This window comes from Embiotoca jacksoni, unplaced genomic scaffold (assembly GCF_022577435.1).
Source record: "Embiotoca jacksoni isolate LCO1_2020_lvr unplaced genomic scaffold, fEmbJac1.0.p SCAF_62, whole genome shotgun sequence".
Classification (NCBI taxonomy): Eukaryota; Metazoa; Chordata; class Actinopteri; family Embiotocidae; genus Embiotoca; species Embiotoca jacksoni.
In genome coordinates, this window is record NW_027185417.1 from 74,542 (window position 1) to 90,234 (window position 15,693).

At 43.8% G+C, this 15,693-nt stretch overlaps 2 protein-coding genes and 1 pseudogene across 4 annotated transcripts; 1 reads left to right on the forward strand and 2 right to left on the reverse strand.

Annotated features, from left to right (window-relative positions):
- Positions 1 to 385: 385 nt before the first annotated feature.
- pfdn1 (prefoldin subunit 1) lies at positions 386 to 1,855 on the forward strand. Of its 2 annotated transcripts, none has more exons than XM_069174876.1 (4): positions 386 to 477; positions 1,211 to 1,377; positions 1,496 to 1,580; positions 1,676 to 1,855. In XM_069174876.1, exons 1-4 carry the CDS (start codon positions 445 to 447, stop codon positions 1,757 to 1,759), a joined length of 369 nt encoding a protein of 122 aa, XP_069030977.1. In that variant the 5' UTR covers positions 386 to 444; the 3' UTR covers positions 1,760 to 1,855. The 2 variants fall into 2 exon arrangements, with proteins under 2 accessions (XP_069030977.1, XP_069030978.1); XM_069174877.1 differs by having other exon boundaries at positions 1,679 to 1,855.
- A 389-nt stretch (positions 1,856 to 2,244) lies between these two features.
- On the reverse strand, positions 2,245 to 4,955 carry ttc1 (tetratricopeptide repeat domain 1). 2 transcript variants are annotated; one of them, XM_069174874.1, is made up of 8 exons: positions 4,702 to 4,955; positions 3,634 to 4,126; positions 3,453 to 3,513; positions 3,245 to 3,357; positions 3,084 to 3,120; positions 2,824 to 2,972; positions 2,639 to 2,693; positions 2,245 to 2,444 (listed from the first exon to the last, which is right to left on the reverse strand). In XM_069174874.1, exons 2-8 carry the CDS (start codon positions 4,114 to 4,116, stop codon positions 2,308 to 2,310), a joined length of 1,035 nt encoding a protein of 344 aa, XP_069030975.1. In that variant the 5' UTR covers positions 4,117 to 4,126; positions 4,702 to 4,955; the 3' UTR covers positions 2,245 to 2,307. The 2 variants fall into 2 exon arrangements, with proteins under 2 accessions (XP_069030975.1, XP_069030976.1); XM_069174875.1 differs by having other exon boundaries at positions 3,634 to 4,129.
- A 692-nt stretch (positions 4,956 to 5,647) lies between these two features.
- LOC138213597 (enteropeptidase-like) lies at positions 5,648 to 14,149 on the reverse strand (annotated as a pseudogene).
- Between the last annotated feature and the right edge of the window lie 1,544 nt (positions 14,150 to 15,693).

Below are 15,693 nucleotides of genomic sequence, written 5' to 3' on the forward strand. Positions count from 1 at the left end.
ATGTCTCACTCTGCTCCTGTTTTTGCAGTGTAAATATAGATGTCTCACGCTGCTCCTGTTTCTGGAGACTAAATAAAGATGTCTCACTCTGCTCCTGTTTCTAAAGACTTAATAAAGATGTCTCACTCTGCTCCTGTTTCTGTAGTTCAAATATAGATGTCTCACTCTGCTCCTGTTTCTGTAGACTAAATAAAGATGTCTCACTCTGCTCCTGTTTTTTGGAGTTTAAAAAAATATGTCTCCCTCTGCTATTTTTGCAACTTAAATAAAGATTACTAATTCAATATTTAATAATATAATAATACTTTAGCACATTTACACTTTACACAAGTACTTTTACGTCACCGACCCGATCGTAGAAGTCTTCACGTGACAGGAAACGGAAACGGAGAAAAGGTTCCTCGCGCATGCGCAGTGTGTGTGTGTGCTGCATTGTTAGTGAAGATGTCCGGGCCCGTAGACTTGGAGCTGAAGAAGGTAGTTATAACATTGTTGTCTGATGTTACCTGTTCTCACCTTCGTGTCACGTGCTTTCAGCAGCAGCGGCGGCGGGTCAACGAACACCTGCTTAAAAAAACAAACAAACAAACAAACAAACAAACAAACACGGGAGTTATTGGCCATTGCATTTTACACCGGAGCTAACTGTTAGCACTCCTCTGGTAGCATGGCCGAGCCACGCTGCTGCAGATTAAAGGACCAATTATCCAACTGGTGTTTTACAGTTTAATCAACGAAACTGGATCACACAACCAAACACCAAGACGGCTGGTTTATTGAGTGTATTTAAGGTTGTTCATGCTGGCTGGACATCAGAGTTGATGATTAAATATTGATTATTTCATATTGTCACTCTTATTTGTGTTTAATTTGATCTTGTTTCTTATGCATCTGATTTCTTTTCTATATTTTTTAACTGCTCCTTTATATCTGTTTTGATGTCAAACACTGCACGTCATTCTCTTGCCATAAAGCCCTCTGAGCTGCATTTCTTGTATGAAAGCTGCTATACAAGTTTGTTATTATTATTATAAATCTAAACACACGTTTGTTTGTTTTTTCATGTCTGTCTTTCAACTATCAGTGTTTTTATGAGCTGGATTAAAGGAGGAAAACGTTCCTTGCAACACCAGGACCGTTTTAACGTGGTCTCGTTTTGAAACGGTTTTTCGGTTTTGTGGTCGGAGTGACACCTCCTGTCTCTCTTCAGGCGTTCTCGGAGCTGCAGGTGAAGATGATTGACACGCAGCAGAAGGTGAAGTTGGCCGACCTGCAGATCGATCAGCTGACTCGCGTTCAGAAACACGCCAAACTAACTCACGGGGAGATCAGCCAGCTGCCCGACAGCACGCGACTCTACGAGGGCGTCGGACGCATGTGAGTCTCTTTTTTTTTGGGGGGGGGGGGGGGGGGGTGACGTCACAGGAACAGACTGCTTTTTTAAAGTGTCTGCTGATGTAAGATTGAATTGAAAACCCAAATTTGCGCGTTTCAGGTTCATCCATCAGTCAAAGGGGGAGATCAACAATCAGCTGAAGGGCAAACAGAAAACGGCTGATGAAAAAATCAAAGAGCTGGAGGTACAAATAACACAAAAAAAACAACTGGCCGCAGGAAGTGCTGTCATTCGCCATGGTGACCCCCTTTTTCTTCTGACTGTGTTTGTCGTTTCCAGCAGAAGAAGGTGTACCTTGAACGCAGCGTGAAAGAAGCCGAAGACAACATCAGAGAGATGCTGATGTCCAGGAGGACTCAGTGATCAATGCATCCCTCGTCTATGATTATTAATAACACACACACACACACTCATGTCCTTATCTATGTGTCACTTGTTTATTAAAATATTTAAACTGAAGTCTCTTTCCTGTTTGTGTGTCTTTGTGAGGACCGATGTGAGATTTTTGACCTCAGGACTGAAAGGAAAGTGGGGACATTTATTATACTAGATTATTATAGTTCATGAAGCTGACTGAATTTGATTAAGTACTCACTGGAATTAATACCGGATGCTCTCACTTTCATGCTGCAGTTGGTCTTGTTAATCCAAAATAAATCCTTAAATATGCTCCTGAATTACTTCCATCAATACGCGTGTGAATACATTCAAACATGAATTCACCTTTTAAAGTCTGAAGGAAACTGGTGATTTCCTACATGAGTGACTGACCCTGGACCTGTTGTTTGTTTACACTTTATTATTTATAAACATCTTCATAAACGATAACAACACAAACAGCCAATGCGTTTTCTTTTTTTTTGGAACGTGTCTGTGATGTCATCGCTGTCCAAGGTGTTGCCATAGCGATATCATCTGTTGTTGTTGTTCGGGCCCTGGACAAAGTTGATGGAGTAGGAGCCACTGCCGGCGTCCTGGTTCACCTGGAAGTTGTTGGTGGAAAGACCGAAGGGCCTCAGGACCATGTTTCCCAAGTCTTTCAGTTTACCTGCAGGTCAGAGGTCACAGAGGGGTCAACAGAGGTCACGGAAACACAAGTTCAAAACATTTCAGGTCAATAATTAAATAAAAAGCGACAGAGCGCAGATTGTTCCATTGAAATGCGACCAGCTATTTATTAACGATCCATTAATGAGCACAGAGGCGATGAAGAGTCGTGGTGTGTTCAAGTGCAGTACGTACTGAGCATCTCCTCCTTCAACTTCTCATTTCTCTCCTGGATCTGCGGAGGTAACCTCTGAGAGACGGACAGGAAGTCAACAGCTGGTTAACGAGGTGACAATACAATCGGCAATCTTCCTTTTTCCTTCGCCACGAGACGGCCCGGTTCTCTGGTTCTGGTGCGTCCCGGCAATCCCTGAACTCACCATGCAGGCCTGTCTGGCACCGGCGTGGCTCGGGTCTCGGTCCAGAACACTCTTGTAGTCCTCCAGAGCCTCGTCCGGCTTGTCGGTCTGCTCGTAAAGCTCCGCCCTCCTCAGCAGCGCCCGCAGGTACTCCGGATTGAGCTCTATCGCTATAGCAACCGGACATCCAGACAGTCAACGCTCTTGACGAGTTCAGCACGCAGATGAACTCGTGAAGCGAGTCGGCAGCCCGCTGCTGCACAGATGACGTCGTCACTCACCTCTGCTGCAGTCCGAGATCGCTTTATCCTTCCGGTCCTGACAACAGATCCACAGTTACTGTTAGCATCCTGCCAGTAAACATTCTGCTCACTCATTAGCATTCAGCTAACACTCTTATTATTCTGTCAACCTTGTGGTTAGCGTGTGGTTAGCGTGTTACCAGGTGCAGTCTCGCAGCAGCTCTGTTGGAGAACAGCACGGCTCTCTCTTTGCTGAAACACACTGGACACACGGACAAGGCCTCCGTGTAGCTTCGTTCCGCCTCCGACCAGTCTGGAAGGAAAACGGACGGGTTCGTGTGACAGTTTGAGTTGTAAAGTCCGGTTTTCACGCCGGTTTACGAAGTAGAAACGCGGGTTCGGACTCACCTCCGGCTTTAAACTGTCCGTTTCCTTTTTCCTTCAGAGTTAAACTCTGCTGCCGTCGACTCTGTAAAAACAACACAAACAAACTGGGATCCAGAAACCTGCACGACCGCAACTGTGATTTACTGCAGCTCACGTGACACCCGAACGTCTCTTGGGGATGTTTTCCTGTCACGGCCGTTACCTCCTTCTCCTCCTCCGTCAAGTCCTTCTCCGTCTCCCTCAGGTAGTCGTCGTCAAATTCGACTTCCTGGTCAACCTCCTCCTTCATCTCTGAATCTGAATCCTCCTGCAGCCCGTCGTCCTGCACCTCCTCCTGCAGCCCGTCGTCCCGCACCTCCTCCTGCAGCCCGTCGTCCCGCACCTCCTCCTGCAGCCCATCGTCCTGCACCTCCTCCTGCTGCTTCCTTTCACCTCGTTCCTCCCCCTGTTCTCCTCCTCCCATCTCACTGTCCTTGTAGTGTCTTCTGTCAGTTAGTCTGTCCGTCTTAATGTGAGTCTCATCCTCCTCCTTCTCCTCCTCCTTCACCTCCTCCTCCTGCCGTCTGGGGTCTGAAGGCTCCAGAGTTTCCTGGCAGTCATAGAAGTCCTCCTCGTCCTCCTTCTCCTGCTCTTTGGGTTTTCCAGTTGCTCCTGCGCATCTCTTTTCACCTCCTCGGCTGCACATAACTGAATCTCTGCTGACAGAAAAGAAATAAAACAGAATTAAGTCCTGAAACAACAAAACAAGTCCTGAAACCAGCCGGAAATAAACGGCAGTAAACAAACTCAATTAAAAGGTCCTGAGTAGTCTGAACTAATATGTAACTATAAAATATTGCTTCCGATTATAAATGTTAATCATGAAATACCTGCTGTTTTATTCCAGCTGTAAGTAAAATCTAATAAAAATTAAAGAAAAAGGAGAGCTTAAATCAGCAGATTTCTAATGGAACCTCTGAACGCGCAGTTTTTTTGTTTTTTTTTGTTTTTGATTGCAGCAAAAAGAAACATTGTTTATTGTTGCTTCAAATAAAATGTTGTTGTTTATTTTACCGCGTCTCGTCTGTAAAAAGGAGCTTAAACTATAACGCTTGCTCATCATGCTAAGCTAACGAAACTGTAAACACGGTATCGACCACCTCGTGGGTCGCAACTCGGAGTGACGTCATCGGCGGGACCATTTAACGAAAGATTAAAACGATGGAAAACAACAACAACAAAAAAACAGCTCTTCTTTTTGTTGTTGTTGTTGTTGTTGTTCCTGCCTCACCTGCAAACACCGGTGAGCTTCGCCGAGTACTCGCTCGGTTATCACTTCCGGGACGACGACCCGATTTCTTCTTGAGCTGTTTAAACGTGACCCGGCTCCCGCGCACCGGGGTCCCTCCGCGTGCGAGGGCTTTATCCCCGGCTGTTAGATGGAAATACAAATACACCTGCTAACGGCGTTTCTCCACCATTACGGACCCGTAACTAGCATTGAGGTTCTTCTCCCTCTTTTTCCTTCTTCTTCTTCTTCCCCCTCAGAGTTTTACGGCAGTTGTCGTCCCTTTAGTTTAGTTACTGCCCCTTGTGGTTATATTCCGCTACTGCAAATACAATTATGTTAGCGGTGAACACAGGAACAACAGACAGATGTGCTAATTAGGTTAGGTAGTTACTTTATTAATCCCTGAGGGGACATTTTTTACTTATTTTTTTTTTAAATTTTTTATTTTTGTTTTGTGATGTGTTTTTTTTTTTTTTTTTTAATTTTATTTTTTAGTGTTTTGAAAATGTGATTTAAGACTTTAGACACAAGAAAGGTAGACAATGTAAGAAGTTAAATAAAAATAAAAAAGTAACAAAACAGAATGATTCTCAAGTTTATTTTTACCAATATAAATTGTATTTATTGTATTTGTGAAAGAATGGATTTGAATAAGAGCATTTGTCGTTTTTTTTTTTGTCATTGCAATAAAAAAAAAAAACACAATTTCGTACTTTCTTGTCCTCTCCGCTTCATATAAAATCATTTTTTCAATCAATACAACTTGATTTATCTTGGAGACATTTGAAAATTTAACTTTTTAATTTCTACCTTGATGACTTGTTCAGTGTCAGTATGGAAGACAACATGTTCAGGTTTGTCCAGCAATTCATTATTTGATTAACAATTTGTAAATTTAACAGGAGAAGAACTTCAGTGAAAGTTTAAGGCTTAAAGAAAGACCGTTTCACGAGAAAGGTGATGAAGAGGGGTGGGAGCGTCTGGCCTGGGCGATCCAGGAGGTGAAGGCGGCGACTCGGGCGTAGACTCCAGGTTTTTGAGGACGCGCGCAGCCAATCCCAAACGAGGTCACGCCTGTCAGGAACCAATCAGAGTGCAGCATTTGTTTAAACCTCATCTACTTTTTATCGAGGAATGTTATCTCGCTGCGTATGTCCGTGAGTGCGTAACTGACCAATCGCAGTCCAGTGTCCGTTGTCGAGACACATCAGTGGGCCTCCAGAGTCTCCCTGCAAACACCATGTTCAAAATTTATGAAAAAAACAAAAAACAAACACAGATATAGAAACAACAGAGTGCAAACAAAAACCAACAGAAACTTTATCGACCTGCAGCTGACTGACCAATCGGCACTCAGATCAGCATCTGTGTCACACCGGCTGGTTAAACTGTGAATTCTCTGATTAAATCAGCCAAACTAGAGAATCAGTTAAGATTTCTGTCTGGTGATGGATGTGGTCTGTGGAGTCCGAGTGAGTCCAAGTGAGTCCAGGTGAGTCATTACCTTACATGAGTCGACGCCTCCCACAGGGTAGCCGGCACACAGCATGCTGGAGGTGATGTTGTACTTAAGTATCTGACGCTGACATAGAGTCCGACTCACCAGAGGGACCCCGGCCTGCTGGAGAATATCAGGGCGAACACCTGGGAGAGAGAGACAGATGGAGAGGGAGACGGGTGGAGAAGGAAACAGGTGATGTTATTTTTCACTGTAAAAAATAAAGCACTTCGTTGTAAATACTTTCTCAGTGTGTTTCATGTCTCACCATCTTCAGCGTCTCGTCCCCAACCGGCGATGAAACATGTTCTTCCTATTGTGAAATTCTGACCTCTAGCTGGTAAACACACAGGCTGGACCCACTCTGAGACACACGCACACACACACACACACACACACACACACACACACACACACACACACACACACACACACACGCACGCACGCACACACACACACTTGTAAACAATAATAAAAAGTTGACGTGAAAGTTGCAGATTAATATCCAGGACTGAGATGAACATTTTCTCTCTTTAACCCTCAACGTGCATCATCGACCTGCAGCCTGACTGCTCAGGTGTTCATGTTCGTGCTGTTACTGACGGGTGAAGTCGACTGGCTGCTGCAGATGCATCATGGCGATGTCAGCCTGTTTGGTCCGACTGTTGTAGTCTCTGTGGATAATGACGCGATCGATTTCTCGGATCTGAACGCCCGCTTCGTTTCTGTTGCTTTGGGAGTGAAGACCGAGGACGGCCAACCAGTGATGGACGTGGACGTTCCTCCTGCAGAGACAGACGCAGACTCACGTCACGTCACGTCGTTACATCACCATCAGGTGTGTCGGACGTTCACTGAGGGTCACTGTTTGATCTGCGTCATCACAACAGGCCGACATGACGGTTCTGGTTTCACACGCTAACATTGGAGTCGCTCACCCGTAGACACAGTGGGCAGCAGTCAGCAGCCAGTCCTTGCCAACCAGTGAGGCTCCACAAACGGGAATCCCCACCCACTCCAGGGACACCATCCACGGCCACGCCCCCTTCACTGCATTAGTCCCGCCCACCACTCGGTTACCACCTGCACGTACAAACAAACATGCTGAACCGCACATGATCAAAACACCAAAAAAAATTCGGGTATAAACTGAGAGCAGAATTTTAGTTCTTACGTTGATCACTTGTTCTGTTCTCTGATTGGGGCAGCTCACGCGTGACGTGATTGACGATCCGGACTCCACACGCTGAAACACACACAGATCATTTATTCTTCACATTTAAAAAAAACATCTCGGTTTAACAGTGAATTTAACACTCAGTGTTTATGAGTGTACTCACGCTTGTTGCTGCAGTTCAGTGCAATCACTTCCTCACTTTGACAGGTTTGACTGCAAAACATCACGACCAATATAAATATCCACAGACATGATCATTGGTTCTGTTTTCAGTTCCTGTTCTCTTTCTGGTTCTGGTTCTTAGCTGTAGTTGCATCACACATTTTATTTACATTTCCACTCGTAGTTCTAGTTCTTGTTCTACTTCTACTTCTAGCTCCAGTTTCTAATTGTGACTCTTGTCTGTCATGTTCTGGTTCTGGTTCTTTGGTACCTCACAACGGCTTCTAGGGTTCCGTTGCTGGTGACTGTGATGTTTGCAAACGGTGAATCTTGTGGCAGAGCCGGCAGCCGCGATGCTTCCCCAAACCTGCAGGGGAGTCGGAACAAAAAGACAAACAGATCAGTACTCTTTAACTTTCACTCGTTTTCCACCAGAACCTTCATCCTGTGTCCCAGTCAAGCGAAATCAGACAGGTGAGCGTTACCTGTATCCCAGGTACTGGCAGGTGGAGTTGGACAGGTGGGAGCTCCAGCTGTCGGCACACACAGTCAGCAGAGATGAGGCGAGACGAAACTTGAGGCGTCTGAGACCTTGTACCTGCAACACGACTGACATACCAACATGGTGAAATGTTGTCAGGAGCTGGTTGTTTTTCTGACACCTGAGAGTTTCTGTCCAACACAGAATCCACTTTAAAAATCCTGCTGCTGGTCTGTAAAGCACTGGTGGGTTCATTTTTTTTTGTACCACCCCGACCCGTCAGGTTGTCTGCTGGTCTCCTTCTTGTTTCCCAGAGTCAGAACTTAATGTGGAGAACCAGCGTTCAGTTTCTATGTTCCACACATCTGGAATAAAATCCCAGAAAGCTGCAGATCTGCTGAGACTCTCAGATCCTTTAAATCAGGACGGAAGACTTTTGTGTTTGCTGCTTTTCACTGAACCAGATTTCAGGATGTCTTAAACTGCACTGTGACTTTTATCCTATTTTTTTTTTTAGCTTGATTAATGTTTTAATCTCTGTTCTTAATGTTTTTATTCCTTTGCCTGATGTTTTGATGCTTTTAATGGTTTTATGTGTAGCACTTTGAACAGCAAATGTTTCAAAGAGAAACTCATACAATTGTTGCAGTTCTTGTGTTTGGTGTAAAGAAAACTGTCAATCCAAAATAGAGAGAGAGTAAAACAAAATTGTGATCATGAGACGGTGACTCACTACAGTTGGCTTCATCGGAGGCATCGGGACAGTTGACCGTGCCGTCACATTGAGCGTTACCATTGATACAGCTTCCTGTCTTACACTGGAACTGACCGACTGCACACGGAGCTGTTAACAAACCAAATGATCAGTTTGTGTTTTCCACTCGTGTTTGAACACAATCTTAAATTTGAGCTATGAGCTCACCTGGTAACCCCAGTCTGACACCGGAGGTGAAGTTGGCTTTGAATCCTGGGTAGCGATTTGACTTGTCCGTAAGGAACCACACCGTCATCTGATTGGTTGTTGAGAACAAGTCGTGGGTGGGGCCATCGCTGCTGAGAATAGCTGTCAAAATAACAAATAAAAAACTTTAATACCTGAAGCAGAATAAAGTCTCCGGTTTATTTCAGGTGAGAATGAAGCTGCAGAGAATTATGGGTATAAAAAAACAACACCATCTTACCCAGTAAGGTGGAGTTAGGCCCCGCCCCGTCCCGCACCTCTACCACATCATAGGCTAGTTCGGTGTGAAAGTCCAGGAAGTGGAGCTGGATGTTCTGGCCCACGACAGTGTTCAGAATCCACAGACCTGCAGCAGCAGAGCATCATGGGTAATTAACACACAGGTGACAGGTGAGGTTCAAAACAGTAGGTAAACACAACAGACATGTTCAGGTGAAATCAGGGATCAGTGGGTTTGTAAACATAGCTGAACATTTCGAACAGCAGAAATTGTTTCTTGTATAATTACTTTTGGTACATTTATAAGTAAGAAGTATAAGTACAGGTACACAGTGAGTATGAAGTACAGGGAATACAGTGAGTAGGAAGTACAGGTATACAGTGAGTATGAAGTACAGGTAGTATGAATGGGTCAATGGGTGTACTCACACTTGGCTTGGTCCCCGTAGTGTTGTGGGTAGTTTGGCGAGCTGAAGGTGGAGTTTGGCTCCCAGAGATCAAATGGTCCTCCACAATCAGCTGGACCAATCAGAGAACAGAGGGGGCGGAGTCAGAGTGGATTAGAGAGCATTGGGGTGTGCTGGGTTTAGGTTAGGTTAGGTTAGGTTAGGTAGTTACTTTATTAATCCCCGAGGGGAAATTTTTTCGCTGCAGCAGCATACAGAAGCAGTAAGATAATAATAGAACAATAGAAAAGCAATAAAATAGCAGTAAAATAGCAGTAAAAAAATATAAAATGCACAGTATATACAGTATATACAGTACAGTATATATCTATATGTATTATATACAAACAACCAAGAAACACAGTCAACAGTGTTATTGTTATGTGATGTATTTTGCCAGAGGTGAGTTATTTAGTCAGGTGCACTTTTTTAAATGCTGACAGTAACGTATACAATGCAGAATAAACACACTGAGAACAGCGTTTTAGAAACGGACAATAACAATTTAAATTCACCTGGAAAAGTGTGCATGGTTTGTATATCTCTGGGTATGGGTGTGTGGTTTGCGTCTCACTTGGACCGGGGGCCACGGTTGTCATAGACGGTACATTGGTCAGTTCAGGGGGGGCGGGTCCACAGGGATCAGAAGTTAACGTGATGTCGTCCAGAGCGATGTCGTTCATCATACCTCCCTTCTTCAGAGCTTCAAACACCACCTGCAAAGGTCAGAGGTCACGTCAATTGATAACTCGTTTATTGAGCTGAGTGATAAAACTGTCTGATCTGTGGACTTCCTGTGCGATGTCACTGACCCTGGACTCTGATATCAGGTTGAGGGTCACCTGGCCGTAGTTCCAGTTGTCGCCATAGTTACCGTCTCTCTGGAACACGATGGTATCGTTAAGTGATGGCTGCCATGGAGACGACTGCAGAAAAACTCGGAGCTGACGGACGTCGTTTCCGAACATGTGGTACCTGCAGACAAACACGTCGACACGTCTAATCGCTGACTTTTTTAAATTAATTTAGTTTAATGTTATTTATATGCTTATGTTTGTTTTAGTTTCCATTGTTTCCATATTATGTATTGGTTCATTTTCTTTGTTTTACATTTGAATTTGTTCACTTTCAGTTGACATGTTTATTATTTGTTGTGCATTTGTTTATTATTTTCTATTCACCAGAATCTCAGACACATGGGCCTCGTGGGCGGAGTCAGAGGGAGGCTGTAGATCTTGAAGCTCTTTAGGAATTGGCCGGGACTGATCGGAGTGACGATGTAGAAACCTGACAGGGTTTGATACCAACTGATCAATGAGGTTTTACGACCGAATCATCAGAATTATCATAATAAAAACACAACCGATTAAACTCACCCGAGCTGTTACCCAATGTGTGGTCGACGCTTGGGCCGGTTGACGGAGGAAAGGTGGGGCCGCTGATTCGACTCCAGTGGCCCCCAGTCCAGTCATAGTCTCTCCAGAAACACATGCCTTGCTCAAAGGTGCAGGTCAGCTTCTCCTCGTCTGAACACAGAGAACCGTCAGTCACAGGAAACGCTCGAAGGCAGCTTCTTACAGTGATTAGTCCCGACTTACCAGACAGGCTGGAGATGTTGGCGGCGCTGTAGGTGGCCGTGAACCCTGACAGGCTGTTGATATCATACGAGATAAACTCCAAAGTCGATTGGTCGGTAAACAGCCACATGGTCGGAGGGGTGGAGCCTGAGAGCTCAGCTACCAATCATGTAAACATGTCAAATAATCTGTCGTCAGGTTAACGACAACTGCTGATGTGAGTTGAAACTATTATATCGAACTCTGCCGTTCACCTGTGAGCACTTTGTTTGGTCCGACTCCTTCGAAAAGACTCAGGGTGACGAGGTTTAGTTCTGTTTCAAACTGATCGAAGCTGACCTGAACTGAAAGTCCTCGATCGACCCTGGAAACAACACGAATCTGCTCAACGTCCTCCAGGATTTTAGGTTTATTGGAGATAAAAACACTGAATAACACCAACAAACTTCATCATCGTTCTGCCTGAACACGTAAACTTTAATTGTGAAGGTCTCCCCTGCTGTGTGTTACAGTGTGTGTAACTTTGTGGTACTGTGTGTTACAGTGTGTGTAATTGTATGTTACAGTGAGTGTTACAGCGTGTGTTACAGTGAGTGTTACTGTGTGTTACAGTGTGTTACAGTGAGTGTTACTGTGTGTGTTACAGTGTGTTATAGTGTGTTACAGTGAGTGTTACAGTGAGTGTTACAGTGTGTGTTACTGTGTGTTACAGTGTTTTACTGTGTGTTACAGTGTGTGTTACTGTGTGTTACAGTGTTTTAATGTGTGTTACAGTGAGTGTTACAGTGTGTGTAACTGTGTGTGTTACTGTGTATGTTACAGTGTGTGTAACTGTTACAGTGAGTGTTACAGTGAGTGTTACAGTGTGTTACTGTGTGTGTTACTGTGTGTTACAGTGTGTTACAGTGAGTGTTACTGTGTGTGTTACAGTGTGTTACTGTGTGTTACAGTGAGTGTTACAGTGAGTGTTACAGTGTGTGTTAATGTGTGTTACAGTGTGTTACTGTGTGTTGCAGTGTGTTACAGTGAGTGTTACAGTGTGTGTTACTGTGTATGTTACAGAGTGTGTAACTGTGTTACAGTGAGTGTTACAGTGTGTTACTGTGTGTGCTACAGTGTGTTAAAGTGAGTGTTACAGTGAGTGTTACTGTGTGTTTTACAGTGTGTGTAAGTGTGTGTTACTGTGTGTTACAGTGAGTGTTACAGTGTGTGTTACTGTGTGTGTTACAGTCTAACCTGATGATCCAGCGACAGAAGCTGCTGTTGTGGTACATGTCAGACGACTTCGATGAGCTGAACGAACCGCTTGATCCGCTCAGCACAAACTGTCCGTCACACGCCGTTGCTATGGAGATGAGAGTGATGAGAGAGTCATGGGACGTTTGATCCATTAAAACACCTGAGATCTGCTGTTTGATGCTGCTGACGGAGGAAGCTGCTGATTCAGAGATCATCACTGACCACAGTGAGCAGCGGTTTCATCTGATGCGTCCTGACAGTCGTTGACTCCATCACACAGCCGACTAATGTGGACGCATGTGGTTCCATCGGCACAGAAAGCTTGTTGAGGAGGACATCTTGCTGTACACACGGAGCAGACATGTTAAAAACAAAGTGACGGAACGTTTGGTGATGGAGCACCTGAACGCGTCTCACCTGCTGTAGGTATGATGCTGGTCGATGCAGCCGTCGCCTCTGCAGAAACAGGAACACCGTGACATCACTAATCGCTGAATGTTCACCTCCTTTGGTGACCTCACTATGACCTCACACTCACTTCCGATCTGGAGGCTTTTTCTGTCGATCATCAATCCTCTGCCCGGGGCCTCCTGAAGCCCCGCCCACAGCTGCTGCTCTACCTCCTTCACATCAACGAGTTGATCAAACCAGAGGTCAAAACTCACGGCCACACTGCCGTGCCTGAGGACACAGATCAAAAACAAGTATGAGCTCGTTAACAAGACTGTCATCAGATTGATACTGACACCTACAGTCGTACATTAGAATCACCAGACACACATTATCAGTTTCTAATCAATAATTCAATCAATCAATCAATCAATCAATCAATCAATGAAATTAAGGTGATAAGCAACGGTTTTACAAGAAATGAAACAAGCAACTGACAGTCAACCAAGTAATCAGTTGATCTGTAACTATGTGATTGATCAGTGATCGTGTGATTGATGATTGTTAAGTGACCCTGAGAAGACGTATGTTGTGATGAGAACCATCGTGATTCATCATAAGAATGTGATCGATCAGTCAGGATGTGTTTGATTAGTAATGGTTATATTGATCAGTGACAAAGTAATTGATCAGTAATGATGGGACTGATTAGCTCTCTTACCTGAAGTATTGAACCTGACAGGACTTGTAAAGCCGTCGTAGCTCGCTGAGACTGAAGGCCTCAGACACCTGTCGACCAATCAGAGGTCAGAATGGGATCAGGTGTCGATGAACCTGATGAAGCTGATCATAACCGTAGTGACCAAGCTTATACTCTTACTTATTCTGTCCGTCTGAAGCTTAAATCTGTTATTTTTCAAAACAAAAGCTGCTGATGTTTAAAAAAAATTTCAAAATAAAAGCTATTGATCTCACCAGCGTTTGGACGTCATAGGCGAGAGATTTAAACTGTGGACTGCTGGAATTCATCAGTTCTCGGGAGAACACTGCTCCCTTTGTGATCACCATCCGACCTGTCAGCTGCACAGGCTCAACGGCACCTCGGCACACAAAACAACAACATCATCAGCAATAAAAAAAATGTGTCATGATTTGATCAGCTGAGTAGAATGTGAGTTTACCATCAGGCTTCAGGCTGATCCATGAAACTACAATCAGCGCGGCACAACAGATGAGAAGAAGTGAAGAAATGACGCTGAGGAAAAACTCCAGAGAAGACATATGCCGCTTCATCCTGACAGCTGCACAGTCAATACATAATCAATCAAAATCAGTGACAGCTAAGAAACAGAATGATGTGTTCTGACACTAAAAGCTTGATCTTCAACTTCCTCCTCAGAGAAAATCTTCAACTTGTTTTGTAGCAGAGCATCACCGTAAAACTCCATAAACCGAGTCACTATTTTAATATGTAAAGTCACTTTATTATCTATATTTCACCTGTATAATAACTGATTAGTTTACCTGTTGCAGACCTCAGATCAGCTGCTGTTTGCTTTCTTATGTTTGTTTCTCTTGTTCGCTCGATGAACGGCAGGATGAGAACCTGTTGTTTTCAGCATCGAAAGCAGAGTGAGCATCCGACCTCTTATACTCTGAAGCTGATCAAGATTACATGCAGTAATGGATAGAAATGCAGCATCTGTTTTATGGGTCATTGTGGTGTGAAACTAAAGTCCAGCAATTGTAAACCTTTACGGTAATCTTCTGTAATCTGGCCCCACCCCGTGCATTCCCCTGGCAGGTGCAACAGAAAACTCACCTGCAGAGACTCATTCCACTTAAATAAATAAATAAACTATAGAAACACGCTATTATAATGAATTATTATGAATAATTGTTAGAAATGTTTACTGGAGCTTGTCGCTCTTTCTGCTCCATCACAAGACTTCCTTTGACCTGGGTGGTCACAGCGCCGACTCCACCTTTCGCTTATCTCTTTGTGGCGGCCTTGACTTTGACAAAACAGCATTTAACGGGTTGGACTTTCTACCCCTGTGTTAGACATTTCTGATAAATTTATGATTAATCGTTAATAATATGCAATAAACCCAGAGGCCTGGACTCCTCCTGAGAGTTTTGGATGAAGCTGTGATGTCTCATGATGCAAAATAAAACCTGTAATAGTTCATTCAAAGCTGAAAAGCATCTCCTTCTGCTCTTCGTGAAATAATCCAGAATCTCTGAACATGTGAGGCTTTCATGGGAACCTGATTCAAACTGATCCTCCATCAGAAAAACAAATGGTCGGCTGTTTAGATTGAATTTATTTAAAAAAAAAAAAAAAAAAAAAAAAAAAAAATTTGATAATAAAATTACAGTTCTGATCAGTACCACAAGAGAACGTCGGGATCAATACAAATTAAACATGAAAATATTTCAGATTACGGACAAAAACAAAATTGAAATTAAAACAAAAAAATCCTGAATGATTATGATTCTGTTACAAAAACACAGAGAGAGACTTTCACGATAAAATCTGACTGAGGTCATTTCCTGAGCAGATTTTGGAACAAATACACACATCACACCAGTTGTTTATTTATTTTTATTATTCTGATATTTTAGACTAAATGTGTCTGAAATGTCCATAAAGTTTTCAGCAGTGTCGACCGTCTTCAGCCACATGAAGCGAACTCGTTCTCACAAGAGAACTTAGACTCATGAAAACCGTGAGAAGCATTCAGTTTGGATGAAAGGATCAGGAGAGCTGGTAGATGTTCTTCATCATTGGCTCCCTCCTCTCTTCATCATCATTATTATCTGCAAGGAGAAGGGCAAG

Coding starts and splice junctions, on each gene's coding strand:
- ttc1 (XM_069174874.1), bottom strand. CDS start 4,116: ATGTGCAGCCGAGGAGGTGAAAAGAGATGCGCAGGAGCAACTGGAAAA. Junction 3,121..3,244: donor CTGCTGCGAGACTGCACCTG/GTAACACGCTAA, acceptor ATCTGTTGTCAG/GACCGGAAGGATAAAGCGAT. Junction 2,445..2,638: donor GTTGAAGGAGGAGATGCTCA/GTACGTACTGCA, acceptor TCTGACCTGCAG/GTAAACTGAAAGACTTGGGA.
- pfdn1 (XM_069174876.1), top strand. CDS start 445: ATGTCCGGGCCCGTAGACTTGGAGCTGAAGAAG. Junction 478..1,210: donor TAGACTTGGAGCTGAAGAAG/GTAGTTATAACA, acceptor GTCTCTCTTCAG/GCGTTCTCGGAGCTGCAGGT. Junction 1,581..1,675: donor AAAAAATCAAAGAGCTGGAG/GTACAAATAACA, acceptor TGTCGTTTCCAG/CAGAAGAAGGTGTACCTTGA.